This window comes from Lepidochelys olivacea (assembly GCF_965140295.1).
Source record: "Lepidochelys olivacea isolate rLepOli2 genome assembly, chromosome: 16".
Taxonomy (NCBI): Eukaryota; Metazoa; Chordata; order Testudines; family Cheloniidae; genus Lepidochelys; species Lepidochelys olivacea.
Genome location: NC_140426.1, coordinates 18,331,244 through 18,345,914, shown reverse-complemented (window position 1 = coordinate 18,345,914; position 14,671 = coordinate 18,331,244). Strand labels below are relative to the sequence as shown.

The window sequence follows — 14,671 nt, the reverse complement described above, 5'->3', positions numbered from 1 at the left end:
TTCTTGAGTAAGGGTATAGTGAAGGAATCATGCTTAGTAATAGATCTTCCTACCCTAATCTAATCTGTACATTTCAAACGGCGTGCATCAAGATGATGATGAGCAAGGAACTGGGAGTCAGAATTCTCGGGTTCTGGTCCTGGCTTTCACTTTGGGTATGTCATAGAATCTCTCTCTGCCTTGTTTTCTCCTTTAATTCTTGCCTCCCTCCTCTGGAGGCCTGGGAGGCTTAACTCATTCATGTTTTAAAGTGCTTTGAGCTCCTTGGATGGAAGGTGCTAGAGACTTGCAAAGTATAGTAGCCAAACCTCGCTGTCATGGGTGTTGCTATTCATTGCTTAATTGATGCTATAGTACTTTTATGGTTTTTAACCAAGTACCTCAAAGCTGATTACAAACACAAGGGCCAAGCCCTCCTTCCTGATCAAATTCTTGTTCCTAACGAACTAGGCTTCTTGACATTCCAGTGAGTGTCCCCAGTTATCCCCATTTTACAGCTGAGGAAACTCTGAGGCCGAGAACCGTTCCATGACTTGCAAGTGGTCATGCAGAGTCAGCAGAAGGGCTGGGAATAGTCCTGGGCCCTAGTGCCCTGCTCATGTCTCCAGACCACGCTCCCTGTAATAGACTGTGACAAAAGGAAACAACTGAATGGGCTTGAGTCCTGTACAAAACATATCCATGTCTGTGCAGGCACAGTGTAACTATACACACGCTCTTGTTGCTGAGCTACATGCTGATGACTTTTGATGGCTGCTGTGGGGAAATGCATACAGAATGTCATGAAATGTTGAAACATGATGCACCCACTGTTTGTCTTGAACCAGGGCTGCCCGTCCCCCCTTCTCCGGTTCCACTATTTGCATATGCAAATTTTCCATCACTGACTAGCTTCCATAGACTCCCTTCTTCCTCCCCTTCCGAGCCAAGAATCATGAATAATTAACATTTGCAGCTGGCTTTTGCCTTCATGGCAGACAAGCCATTGGAAACCATGCCAGCAGTGCATTTGTTTCCCTTTTCTGCATTTTCTCACCAAGTCAGTGGTAACGTCCAGTGTTTGATTACAGGCTGCTTCCAAAAGGATTGGCTCCCCAAGGTCCTTGGGATCCAAGCGTTTTAAGTGCTGTAAGGGACTTTATAGCTTGGATGGAAGTGAAATAGTCAGTGGGCCAGATTCTGAGCTGATGCAAGTGGGTGCAGCTGCCTTAGAATTTTTCATGGGAGTTACACCTTACAGCAGGAGTGAATTTGACCCCATAGCTTTATTGAGAGAGAGGAGTATTGGGATTTTGAGAGCATTCAAGCTGGGTCCTTATTGCTCTTGGTGTCTTATCGAGGGCCTCTCCAGCAGACTGCGCCTTTGAAATGTTAAGCATCCTCTCCGAAAACACTGGTCCCTAGTTGTTCAGATGTCCCTGAAAGACTCCCGGTAGGAAATCAGGGGAGGGGTGCGAAAGGATTCACCTGAGTTTCTTCTCATCGATTGGGAAAAGGCTTTCGCTTTACTCAGTAAACAGAGCTTTGATGGATTCCCAAGGTCCTTCCAGGAGCTGAGCTGTTAAAATGACATTTTTATTACTGTTCATAAACTCCACGCTCCTGCTGCTGCTGAGAGATTAGATTTAAGCTGTGGGCAAACTTGCTGGTCCAGTGGCTCAACAAGCAAGGGCATGGGAGGTTAGAGTTTAGAGCTTGCTGCTGTCGGGGACTGTGAGAGGGAGCTTTAGGTGCAGGTCTGAGTGGGAGGCACGAATGGGAGATTTAGTGAGCCGAGCAGGGGATTTTGGAAGTTGGGGGTGAACGTCGGTCAAAGAGTGTCCCAGTAGCAGAGAGGAAAGCTGCAGCCTGAAGTGTGGGTGCCGTTAGCATTCTGGGATCCCCTCAGGTGTGGTTCGCAGTGTTGCCATTCATGAGACTTGTCCTTAGAGCAGTAGGATCTGAGGAAGGCATTAGAGGGGTAAAGACTCAAAGGAAATATACATGCTGCTGGGGGTTTTTTTTTTTCCCCTTTTAAAAAATGAGCTCTGTTCTCAGCCTGGTGATGAAATGGAAAATCCATGTGTCTCTCAGGTATTTCTAAGGGACTAGCTGGTGACTGGCGAAGAATTTATTGGCTGCTGGGATTGTGGTACCGGAGGAGTCTGTCCCCCACCCTCCTCACAACCTTTTCTCTGCCTCTCTTCATCCCACTTCCTTCCTGTCTTCTTCCTCCTCTTTCGTCCCTTTTTTCCCCTCTCAAAGTTTCTACTGGACAAGGGCACCAGCTCAGTTCCTGAGCAGGTGGAAGACCACCACCCTGTTGGGCAGGGGGACAGTGTTTAGAAGAGGCAGACCTGTGCAAACCTAGTGTATCTTCATGTCGTTTCTTTTCTGCTCCTGACCTCTCTCCTCACAACATTCCTCCTCCTACAGGATTGCACTAGTACTTCACATATTTTTAATATCCCAACCATTCCTAGAGCTGATATCCAGGGTGTCACAAATGGCTAGGCAACATCCTTTCAGCTGAGACAGGCAGGATGGAATAGGTTTAAAAAAAAAATATCTCTCTCTGTCTTTCGCAGCACTGCAGTCTTTCCTTCGCTCCTACACCACCTACCCCAAGACCCTGAAGCACATCTTCCACATCAAATCCCTCCACCTGGGCCATGTGGCCAAGAGCTTTGGGCTGAGAGACGCCCCTCAGAACCTCAGCACCTCCATGGCTGCCAGTCCAGGAAAGAAAACCAAACTGAAACCAAAAAGGTAGGAAGGTCCAGCTCTCTGGAGCCAGGGCCACGTCATGCGCATGCAGTTTTTACCCCTGGTTTGAATGTTTTCTACCAACGGGGCTGAGAAATAATGGGAGAAAACTGGGATAAATTGAGGAGCAGAAAGATGGAGATGAGGACACAAAAACCACCTGCCCCTCTGGGTCCACTGTTTCTACTGTCAACACAATATCCCACCATCCAATCAGTCAGGAGCCTCCCCCAGGAGAGAGAAAAGAAAAAGGCCTGATAGTTTCTGTTTGCAGTGGAAAGAGCTACTTCAAGAGGGCTAGCGTTTTTTGTTTGCCCTATTGACTTCTGCTTTAATAACAGCCATCCTCCTCTTTACAAGCTGTGCTGGGGTCTGGGGTCATGGAGAGGCCCTGGGGTTCTGAATGACTTGCTACCCAAAAGTCACTCACAAGACGGTGGGATGCAGTGGGTGGCTCTCAGGAAAAGCATTACCTGCTCTGAGAGGAGGGCGACTCAACTGCTACTGAGTGCCCACATTGAGTAGACGATACACTGTGCTCCTGGCCGTCCTCTGGCCACCTGTGAAGAGGCAGAATTTCTGTGCCAAGCACCTTTCGGGACACATACACACGCCATACAGTGACAGCACTCTCATACACACCTGCCTACAAGACATAACCGTGTCACATCTGCCTGGCGCTGAGCTGCACTGAGGCATGGCTGTGTGGTATGTTTCCCCACGAATCTGCTAATGAGCATGCGGGGGGGAGAGAGGTGCTGTTTCATTTGGCCTGTTAGGGTCTCTGGCTCTCTAATCTATTTCTGTGAATGAAGACGCTTCCCCCTTTCAGATTGTGTTCCAAAATAAATCCTTGTGCGTTCACTGTGCAAAGCTATTCACTTCTGCTGCATGATCCGAAGGGCATTGGCAAACCTGGAGCTGGTCTATGGATGTGTATCAGTGTAGCCTGGCCCACTGTAATGTCACTGCTGCACATGAGACCTGGACAAGAGAGTGACCTTGAAACCTGATGTGGGAGAGTGGGCATGCCACTGAGGTGAACTGCCTGGGATGTGGGCAGATAAAGGAGAGCAGCGTTTGAGCGAACGAACCTCATAAATACAAGCAATGCTGCTGGCTAATCTAATGATCCTGAACATAGGACGGGGAACCGGGAAATTCTGGCTGTGATACTGGTTTGTTTGATTAGGCAAGTTATATGATTTCACTGTGCCTCAGTTTTCCGCCATGCTAATTGCAGTGTATACTTAATTAGTTTATTTTCCCAAAGCCTTTATTAGTCCTAAGTGTTATTTTGATATGCTTTATTACTAAACACAGCTAAACTGGGTGTTTGAGTGGGAGCTCAGTCTTAAAAAAATAATAATAATAATAATTTTTTTTAATTACCTGTATTTTGGCTTCCAGTAAATATCACCTTTTCTGAGTTCAGTTTAGAAGCATGAAGATGCTCCTGTGTGGATCAGCAACTCTGCATCCGGTAGCTCTGAGTTTGCTGCAGTTGTTCTATTTCTATCTTCTGGGCACTTATTACCTCTGTGAAAACACCATCTCCAGTAGGCCTTTTAAACAGGAAGGTCATGGTTTGATTGGGAGTTTTTTCTCTCCCCTTTGAAGAATTCATGTGAGGAGGAAATCAACCTGCCAGAAGTGTGTGTGTCAGGGGGCAGAGGGGCAGGCAGGGTGGACGGGATACAAAGGATGCTGTGAACATTCCAGGACACAGTGCAGAACGTGACACATTTCACAGCTTGGAATCTTTCTCTCCCATTGACAGTTAGTCCATCTCCCATCGCTGCCATGCTCTAGCACCTCCTGGAGCGATTGTTCTCAACTTATTTACCATTGTGGGCTCCACCCAATACTACCTGTATGGCCCTGAGGATGTCACATGGGCCGCAGCTCTTTGCTGATTGGGCTGCAAACAGCCTGTGGGCCGCAGGTTGAGAACCATCCTGTCCCACTACATCCTTCTCCCTCCTGGAGGTATGTTCTCTGGGACATGGCCCTTCACACTAAATGTTTGCAAGAGATAATTGTTTTCACTTGAATTGATTCCTGAAGAGTATCCCCAAGTCAGCAGAGTGCTTTGCTTTGCATGTTACTTCTTATACAGTGCAAATACTGTGTTCCACAATACACCTTCCCAGGCTGGCCCTCTGGGTATTCAGAAGCTGAGACCATGATTTTCCCACACGCTCAGAAACAATTCTGCTGTAGCCTCTCCCCGACCTAGTTTAATGCAGTCTCTCATGGCTGGTATTCCGCGTTGGATGGGGAAGCACTGGCATCGAAGGCATGGTGAGGAGATGAACGCTTTCACTTTCAATTTTTTAAGTAGCGACTCTCCTGTTCATTAGCAGTGAGGCTGCATTAGCGACCATCGATATCACGGCAGCCTCCTCCTCTCTGGCCTCGGCAAATGCAGTTGCTGCTGCAGAAAGGGTTTTCCTGACTCGCTTTGAGACCGTAGCACCCTCTCTTTGCGCCCTCCGCTGGCTCCCCTTTTTCCACCACAACAAGCACCAACAACTAGTCTTCACTTTTAAGGCCTTTCACGGCGTATTCTCATCCCATTTATCCTCTCTTCTGTGCTACAGAAATGTAAACTCCCACCTGCGCTCTGCCGGTGATGCCTACACTGATTGCCTATTTGTCAGATTTCCCTACAAGTGGGGTTGGTGCTTTCCCCCATGCACTGTCCCTTACGCATGCAAGGAGCTCACTTCATCTGCAAGGCATTATCCTCCCTGACGTCTCTCCGCAGAACCCACCGAGACCTACAAAACACTTGACGGTGGGTAGGCAGTAGGTGTGCTGCAACCGTGGCTTATCACTCTCATCGCATTGTTGCCTTGCGTTCCGTTCCGCCCATCTGTTTGTCAGATCTACCTCTCGTCTTAAACCTAGACTGTAAGCTCTTCTGGGCAGGGGCCGTGACCTCCTGAGGTCCTTTCCAACCCTGATATTCTGTGATTCTACATGTTTGCACAGCACCTAGCATTACTACTGGCTTCTCAGCACTACCGCAGTGTAAGTAACACATCGTCATCGTCAAAGCAGAAGAATGGAATTCAGAACTCCTAGATGTTCCGTTCCCTTATCTGCTACCGTGCGGCCTTGGGCGTGTCACCAAAGCTCACATTTCCAACATTAGGCACATAAACAACAGCTCTGATTGTCCGAGTCACAATACCCAGTGAATTCAGCTCTGAAAATCAGGCCGCTGAAATGGTTTCATACAAATTTGGGTGTCTGATTTTAGGTACCCAGGGCCAGGCACCTAGCTGGTGTCAATAGGCCCAGCATCATTGGAAGCCTTGGGAATTATGCCCATTTACACCATCTGAGAATCTAGCCCCCCAGATTTGAAACTGTTGACCTTAGCTTCTCCGTATCACAGCTGGTCAAATGAGGATGATGCTGGTGAGACGGTTGTGAGGCTTAATTAATGTTTGTAAAGTACTTTATAAATCTGATGGTCGCAAAATGTTACTTGTCACTTGCAACTAACCGTGTTCTTGGGCCAGATCCCTAGATCCCCAGAGGTGCCCTGCATCTGCACTTCTGCAGTTCCTCTTCTTTCGGGATTTGCCTCTTTACCATTACACTAGCAATCCCACCGTTCCGACTACAGGCAGTGCCTCATTGGTGCTCGTGTGCCTGCAGGAAATTAAGGAAAATGCTGGTGCAGACAAGGTTTAGTGGTTGAACTACAACCAGGGCTTCAAATGCTCCAAACGTTCAGCGGGTTTGAATCAATCCAAATGACTCACTGTTAATAAATAGACCGATAGTTGTTTGTCAGCAAATCCAGAGTTGCACAGACCTGTTGCGTTACCTCTGGGTTTAGTTGCGGGTCTCATCCTGTAACGCAGACTGGGCTGATGAAGTCTCTCCTCGGTTTGCTGGTGAAGGTTGAATTTGTCTGCCAGACTGGGGAAGGATGGAACAGCCACCCCTGCTTTTTAGAGAGCTGGCTGCAATTTGTGTTTGATCAGACCCAGGCAGCTCTGGCTCATCCAGTGCTTTATGCATTCCCACCCCTGCAGTCTGCCGCACACAAAGCCCGTTCTTCCCGAAAAAGTCTGCAAAGGCCTGATCTGTACACAGTTCTTGTACTGGTATATTTATGTTGGTTAGGGGAGTGATTTTTCCCCCAACTGTTTTATGCCTTTAATAGCTTATTCCCCTTCCCTTACAGCATAAGCTGTAAGCTCCTTTACACCAGTACTGCTGCATCCACACTAGGGGATTCGTACCAGTACAGTAAAAGTGGGGCAACTTTTGTGTGTAGACAGGGCCTAATGTGGGCTGTCTTGGTTCTTGTGTGACCAACCTTAGACACGGTGGGCTTGGTTTTCAGCAGCGCTGAGCCCCCATAGCACTCATTAACTTGTAATGTTGTGGGTGCTCGGCACCTCTGAAAATCAGACGGTTGGTGTTCCAGTTGCTCCCACACAAATGAAGGCCTTTCTGCTCGGAAATGAGGCAATACGGGCGCCACGGTCCTGCTCAGTAGCCAGAGCAGAGGACTTGCTCCCAGTAATCGCTTGCCACTAAAATGTAGCTGTGTGTTTAAAAGGAAGAAAGTCTTTTTTCGTTAATAAATGTCTGTTGGACTCTTTCTGTGTAATGGTTGCTGCAAACTCGTATTAGCAACCATTTGCCATGCATTTAAAGTACTACTCCGCATAATGGTTTATAGGCCTGTGACATCTCCAGCTCATGCACAGACCCTGGAAAAGGCAAGGGGGGAGGGGAAAGAGATGCGGGGGGCGGCGGGGCGCGAGAGTTGGAGACAGCATTGTCCTTGCTTTGAGAAGCCACCGGGGATAGGCCCGGGCTCTGCCTCCTGCTTCAGCTGACCCTTGCCAGCAGATGGGCAACAGGACGGGAATGCCCTTGTGAGCCAGGGATTTAACAGGGCTTTATTTAGGGAAGAATAGCCTGCTTAGCCGATAAAGAGCATGTAAGATGGTATGGGGCGGGCTTTGATGTCTTGCTGGCCCAGCAGGGAGCCAAGTGATGACTGACAGCAGTGTGTCACAGGATTACTCGGCCCCTGACAATGCCTCTCTCTGTTCCTGTGATGTTGCTAGTCTGTTACAGCTACTTTTTCTGTTGTTATGTGCCTCTTTAGGTGGCATTCCTCCTCCCCAAGCCTCCTACCCCATTAGAGTACAGACAGGCTGAAGATACAGTAGGTAGCATGAGGCAGTGGGGAGGCATTAGAACAAATGGCGTAAGAGTGACTTGAACGCTCATGTGTACATGGATTTGTATAATTGCAGGTCAGGGAAAGTGAGCAGGCTTTGCACAGGCCGGTCACGGCTCAGACTCCAGATTTCAAACTTGGGGCAGCTGGAAAATAAAGAGTCCACAAAGTAACCAGAGTTGCCCTGTACAACGATTGTTGTTCTGTGCAGAGCCTTGTTTTTTAATTAACTTTCTCTCTGTGTGTATGAGAGAGAGAGAGAGAGAGGCTATGTTAGAATTTATAGTGAAAAGAATAGTGAATATGGGTTCAAATTCTGCTCTCAGTTACATCAGTGTAAATCCAGAGTAACTCTCTTAATTTCTGTAGAGATACTCTGGATTTACACTGGTGTAACTGAGATCAGAATTTGGCCTGCGATTTTTTTTTTAATTACTTGTAAAATGCAGGCTTGAAATAATAGCAGCACAGCCATGGAACAGACTTTCTTCTTCATAGCATTTATCACGTGATACTGCAAGCGTCGGTTGTCATATGGTAATTACACATTGTGTCCAAACACCCGATATCTTTTTAGTAGTCTGCAAACCAAAGCCCCATCTCTCACCACCTGCATGGAGAATAAAGAGCAAACAGCCCAGAGAAAAAGAAAGAAATAGAGAAATAAAATGCCGGGGCTGGAGGTCATTAAACGGACAAAGACCAAGTTGTTGTTTTTTTTTTCATTTTTTCAAACATCCTTCCTTAATCACCCTTAGAAAGTCCAGGTAGAAAAGCCAAAAACGGACACCATGGCAGCCAGGAATTTGTTTTGTTGTAAATGCTGAAACGCTGAATCACACCCTTTCTATCCTGAATACACACGTTTGTTTTCTCTGTCTCTTATGCTTGCTAGTACTCTTTATAAACTGTTTGGGTATAAACTGAATAGCCCCTTAACAGTACCGTTCTTTGCAAGACTTCATTCGGAAGATAGCATGTTTATATTAAAATAATCACTCAGGATCTTCTTAGAAGGTTGAAATGCAGCGTTTATTTAGCAGTTGTGTAGGAGGAGCTGGCAGTTTTCTCTCTTCTGTCAACGACAGTGGAACTCCTTGCCACATGATGTCATTGTGGTCACAAACTTACTGAGCTTGAAAGAAAGATTGGATGTTTATAGGTTAACAAGAATAGCTAGAGTTGTAATTAATGCAGCCAAAAAAAAAAAAAAGTTTTGGAAGGGGAAAATACCTAACATTTTAGGGTTTAAGCCAATCTCTATTGGGGATCTGGATGAGACCCTTTATGGGCGGAGGGGCGGGGACAGATTACACCCCATCTGTCTATCGAGGGGTTCTTACACCTTCCTCTGAAGCAGCTGGTGCTGGCCACACTCTGAGACAGTACACTGAACTAGATGAACCTCAGGTCTGATCCAGTCTGGCAGTTCCCATGGTCCTTTGTGTCTGAATGCTGTTCCAGATCCATTCAGTTATTTTCTCTGTGTGAGGGGCTGTACGTGAGATAATCAGGATGGGGAGTGCTGCTGCTTGATTGCCAAGCTGGACTGGGAATTCTCTGCTTCTCTGAAGCCATTTTTCAGTTACAAAAGCACCAAAAAATCTCGGGAACCACCAGCTTCTAAGTCAGTTACAGTGATTCCCTTTAACATTAAAGGCTGATGTTTGAATATTGTCTCTTTTCTGGGAGGGGAGGAAAGGGGATGTTAAAATAAGGAATAGAACATAAAGTAACAAATGAAGAGTTATAAAGAACATAGGACTTACCCGATCAGCCTACTCGTCTGTGTTACCTGCCTCACAGGGGTCTTTATGAGGCTTAATTTAATTAATGGTTCTAAAACACATTGAGCAAAGTGACATCACCAGGGCCTTTGGCAATGTCCATTAATTGTTGCTTCAGGGAAAGGGAAGAGGTATGGCCTTGTAGTTAAGACACTGGGCTGGGGTTCCAGCTGTGCCGCAGACTCCCTGTATGACCTTGCTAAGTCAAGTCACTTCATCTCTCTGTGCCCCTGTTCCCCATCAGAAAAATGAAGATGATAATCCCTCTGAGGTGATGTAAGGATAAATGCATTCATGAGTTTGATGCACGTAGGTATTACAGTGGGGCTGTCTAAGTAGCTAGCTAGATAGAAAGGTTTAAAAGCTCTTCTTTAGATGACCAGCTTTTTAGTGTAGAGGTCAGACTTGCAGGTCTGTAAGGTGCGTAGCACTCTGGCCAGTTGGATGGTGAATCGGTCTGTTACGTTTTCCTTCCCCACTAAGGGCCCAGATCGGAGGGTGTGCTCAGTTCCCTCCACTCCCATTGACTTCAAAGTGAGCTATGGGTGTTCAGCACCTCAGTGGTTCGGGCCATATGGCTTTGTCTACATTAGGAAAATTAGTACCTGTTTCTCAGCACAGGTACAGATGCAGCATTGCTACCAGAGATGAAAGCATTAGCACAGACTGGGCTCAGGTGTTTTATCCCACAGTGTCATGAAAGCCTTCTCAGAATTAGATGAGACAGTGGTGAAAATGCCTGTGCCCATGTACATCACCATTGCTGCGGAACATTGATCAGCTGGTCTCTCCTCTGTCTCCCCTCCTCTAAGTAGTGACATGGCTATGCTTGTTCATCTGATGAGCACTTTGACATGGACTACTTAGTGGTCAGTTATACTAACGCTCCTTGGAGTGATAAGTTATACCCCAAATCATATCCTTCTCCTGATTGCTAGACAGCAGACTCTCACAACCGCCCCACACCCAGGCACTGCTGGAGATGCAGGGGTGGGGAGCAGAATGGGATGCAAACTGGTACCCTTTTTTTTTTTTTTTTTTTTTTGGTATCCTTGGTGTGACATCTTTGAACTTTTCTTTGGCATTGACAACCTTGAAAAGACTGACTCCTCTAACAAAAGGGCTCTCATAGCAAGGCTGCAGCTGTATCTCCCTATGAAGCAATAATCTAATCATTAGAAGCAGCTTGCCTGCCAATTTTTGTGTGGCATTTACAGCTTCCTTAATATCACTTAATTAGTCAAAGGCAAATCTGGAGTTTTGCCCATTGAGGGATTTCACTCAGTTTGGTTGATGGACTGTCTGCTCTGCAAAAAGGCAAACAGGGCCAAATGTTAGATACAAGAGAAGGGCTGGAACCACACTCAGAAATTCAAAGTTGATCCAAAAAATGCAGGAGGAATGGCCGGGAGAAGAGGAGCTAGTCAATAGAGACAAATGCACAGTAGTTCCACACGGTATTTCAAGCGAAACAGGCAAGTCCTTTTACCAGCATCATGGTGCTACCAGAAGGTTTGTCCTGAGAGCAGAGTATGCTTTATATCCATCATATGCATGCAAGGCAGAGAAGGTTCTCTTTGAATGCCTGTCTTATCCCACCAAAGCCACAATACAGAATCTTTGCTCCATCTTTTGGCTTTGCAATGTTCTAAGGCAAGCAGGTAGAGCCAGAAAATCGCAATGACCAGTGCTGGAATTGAACACCTTTCTCTATTTGAAGAGTCTCTTCTGCCTGTTAGGCCAAGGGAGTGAGTAGACATAGGCCAGGGTGCTGTGGGGTGAACAGCTCTCCAGTTTCATTTTTCATCCTGTCTCCACAGGGAGATGAACAGTGGGTGGTTGGTAAGTGAGAGATCTGTCCGTTCTCTTCTGTGTAGCTATAGTGTGATCGACCTAGATAATTCTACGGTTGGGTTCTTTATTGGTTAACGTTTTCTGCAGCAGAGCAACAGTCGATGCTCCGTGTCATCCAGTGATCTTTTCCCTTCATCTTACCAAGCTTGTTTGCATCAACCGATGACATTGTATGTAGGCCATCTGTTGACGTGTCGAAAGGCACGCGGCACCGTTGATGAATTCTTTGCCCCCAAAAGCCTGGGTTGCGTTGGCTGCAGATGGCTCGTCCAACACGATAGGTAAAAAAGCAGGTGTTGCATCAGCCTTGGCCCATAGGTATCCCAGCCCTGTTGCCTGGCACAGATTCAGCCGCAGGATGGAATTAGCTGTTGGAGATGCTGTCAAGCAGATTGATGGCGTGATCCACATTGAAATGTTCTCTGATAAATTATACGGGCCGCTCAGTTCTTCTCCAAAGACACACCATGAGTTCTAGGTCTATGCATCAGAACTCAATATGCTTTCTAAACCTGGCGCAATTCTGGGAACTCCTTGGGTTGTTACAACCTACACGTGTTGGTTAAAGGTCATTAGGACTTGTTGCATTGCATTGCACAAGGGTTTCACACAGCTGAAGACAAAGAAAGAGCAGGCCATGCTGAACAAAGATCGCTGAGAATGAGCTTGTTCACAGTTAAGGGGCGATAAAGATATTATCAGAAGGATTTCTTGGAGTTATCAGATTTCTCATTATGGCCCCAAAACAAGAGTATTCTCCCAAATATGTGCCTTTGAACTAATCCAGCACATAGGAGTTTTTGAATCCAAGATGAGTGTTCTGCACAGCTCTTCAATTAAACAAAAGTATCAGTGAAACATAGCATGTTAGAATTTTAGTGTGCAAATTAAGGATAGCTTCAGATTTTTTTTCTGTCTGTGTCTCTTAGTCCTTTCCAACAATGAATGTTTGATATTCTCAAACCATGAGCGTATTTTGCATATTCTAGCAAATTGAATCTGACAGAAGTAGCCTTCTCTGTTGGATATTCAGGACTTTGATGCACAAGTTTTAGAACCAAATAGGGAACACTAGAGTTACTACAGAATTTACTACTCCAGGGTTCAGTGAGAGCAAAGCAAAGTGTGGAGTTAATGTTCCACTGAGTTCAGAAAGCTACAGTGGGATTTTCAAAAATGCCTAGAAGGTTTGGGAGCACAAGTCTCATTCAGTCCCATGGGACTTGTGCTTTGTTTTAGTTCTTTCGAAAATCCCACCCCAAAATTATAATCTTAGATTATAAATTTACTTATAGTTTAGTAAATATTTTGGGAGCAGGAATTGTGTGTTCCAACGAGTAAATGGACAGCAGTAACGTCTAGCGCTCTCTGTCAAGAATCAGGACCCAGTTGTGCTAGGTACTCCTAGACTAGTGGTTCTCAACCCACGGCTTGCGGTCCATTTGCAACCCAGTCAGCACACAGCTGCGTCACATGTGACATCCTCAGGGCCATACAGGTAGTATATTTATTGTGTGAATGTATGCCATATAACACATAGAGAGCTGCATATGTGGCCCACAATGGTAAATAGATTGAGAACCACTGCTCCAGATATACAATGAAAAAAACAATTGAGCATATTGTTGATGATACCATAATAAAAATAATAAACAATAAAATGACAACCCTTTGCAAACCTCTCCTAAAGTCCTTTTCCCTCTCATCTTTTAATTTTATCCATCCATTACTGTGCTTCCAATAGGATCCCATTTATCTGAACTCTGAACCACCAAAATGTTCTCATATCTGCATCACAGTCATATCCCCCAGACACCAGCATTTGGACTTCAGCTCCTCTGCCATTTCTCTAAATGCTTTACGTCCCCAGAACACTTCTTGAATAAAGAGATCGCACGGTAAATCAGAAGGTTCTAAACCCAAAAGAGGTGTGCATGTTGTCACCGTGTCCCAGGTGACTCCGCCATGGTGGATGTCTTTCAGGGAGCACACTGGCAGCACTACTAAGAATTAGTCTCTCTCTTGTGCAAAACAATAATGATTCTTTAAACCGGGGGGCTGGGGGGGAAGAATCTGTACAACAGCCATGAAACCTCTGTTCAGTTTGGTATTCCCTTTTTATCTTGTGTTTGGACCAGCCAAAGCCTTGGTTGGGAATGAGAAACAATGCATCATGGAGAACATTGAGGGGGGGGGGAAATCATTCTTCTTTAAACTCGCATCATCTTAGTTCTCTTGTTGAATTCCCAAGACTGACTGACTTGATCCATATTTTTTTCTACTTCGTGATGTCACAGGTGGATCTTATGACTTGGAGACTGAGAACAAATCTCAGGAGCAGATGATCGCTTCAAATGGGCAGATAAAAAACAGAAATTATAGAGAAGCAGAACAGTTTCTGGGTGTTTGTCTCACTTCTGTTTCTTCCTCTCAGTTGTCCAGAAGGTCTCAGCATCTGAAATGTTCCGAAACTTGGTTTGGTGCAAAGCATCAGTAGCTCTAGTCTTGTTTTGGATCTTGGCTGTCATAGAATATCAGGGTTGGAAGGGACCTCAGGAGGTCATCTAGTCCAATCCCCTGCTCAAAGCAGGACCAATCCCCAATTTTTGCCCCAGATGCCTAAATGGCCCCCTCAAGGAACTGACAACCCTGGGTTTAGCAGGCCAATGCTCAAAACAACTGAGCTATCCCTTCCCCCTGTGTCACACGTCATTTTATGTTGAATGTTTCCCTGGTTTTCCTTTCCCTCTGCATTTTACCATCAGTTGTCTTGGAGTCTAGAAGGTGATAAACATTTGAGTCCACTGCACTAGCAAAGCCATCAAGCGCCCAAGACAGTGTGAGAGTGGTGATTCATGCCTGATACGGTCTGCTGGCGTTCTCAAAGTGTGGGTTATATTTCTTGCACCACGCAATGGTGCTACAGGCTTCAGAGCAGCTAGGCTAAAGGATGGTGCTTGGAAGATACGAGTCCAAGAACAGGCATTGGATTTTGCTTTGAGGGGAGGAGAGGTTGTTGGGAAAGGCACCACCATCCCTTTCTGGTCAGTCTGCATTTAGGAGC

At 46.0% G+C, this 14,671-nt stretch overlaps 1 protein-coding gene across 2 annotated transcripts in view; it reads left to right on the top strand.

Moving 5' to 3' along the window:
* DDX31 (DEAD-box helicase 31) overlaps window positions 1–14,671 on the top strand; it is a 73,021-nt gene that overhangs the window by 47,316 nt on the left and 11,034 nt on the right. For both annotated transcript variants that reach the window (XM_084650408.1, XM_084650407.1), the window contains one exon: window positions 2,568–2,748. In XM_084650408.1, coding sequence (XP_084506534.1) covers window positions 2,568–2,748 — 181 coding nt within the window. The remainder of the gene's footprint in view (window positions 1–2,567; window positions 2,749–14,671) is intronic.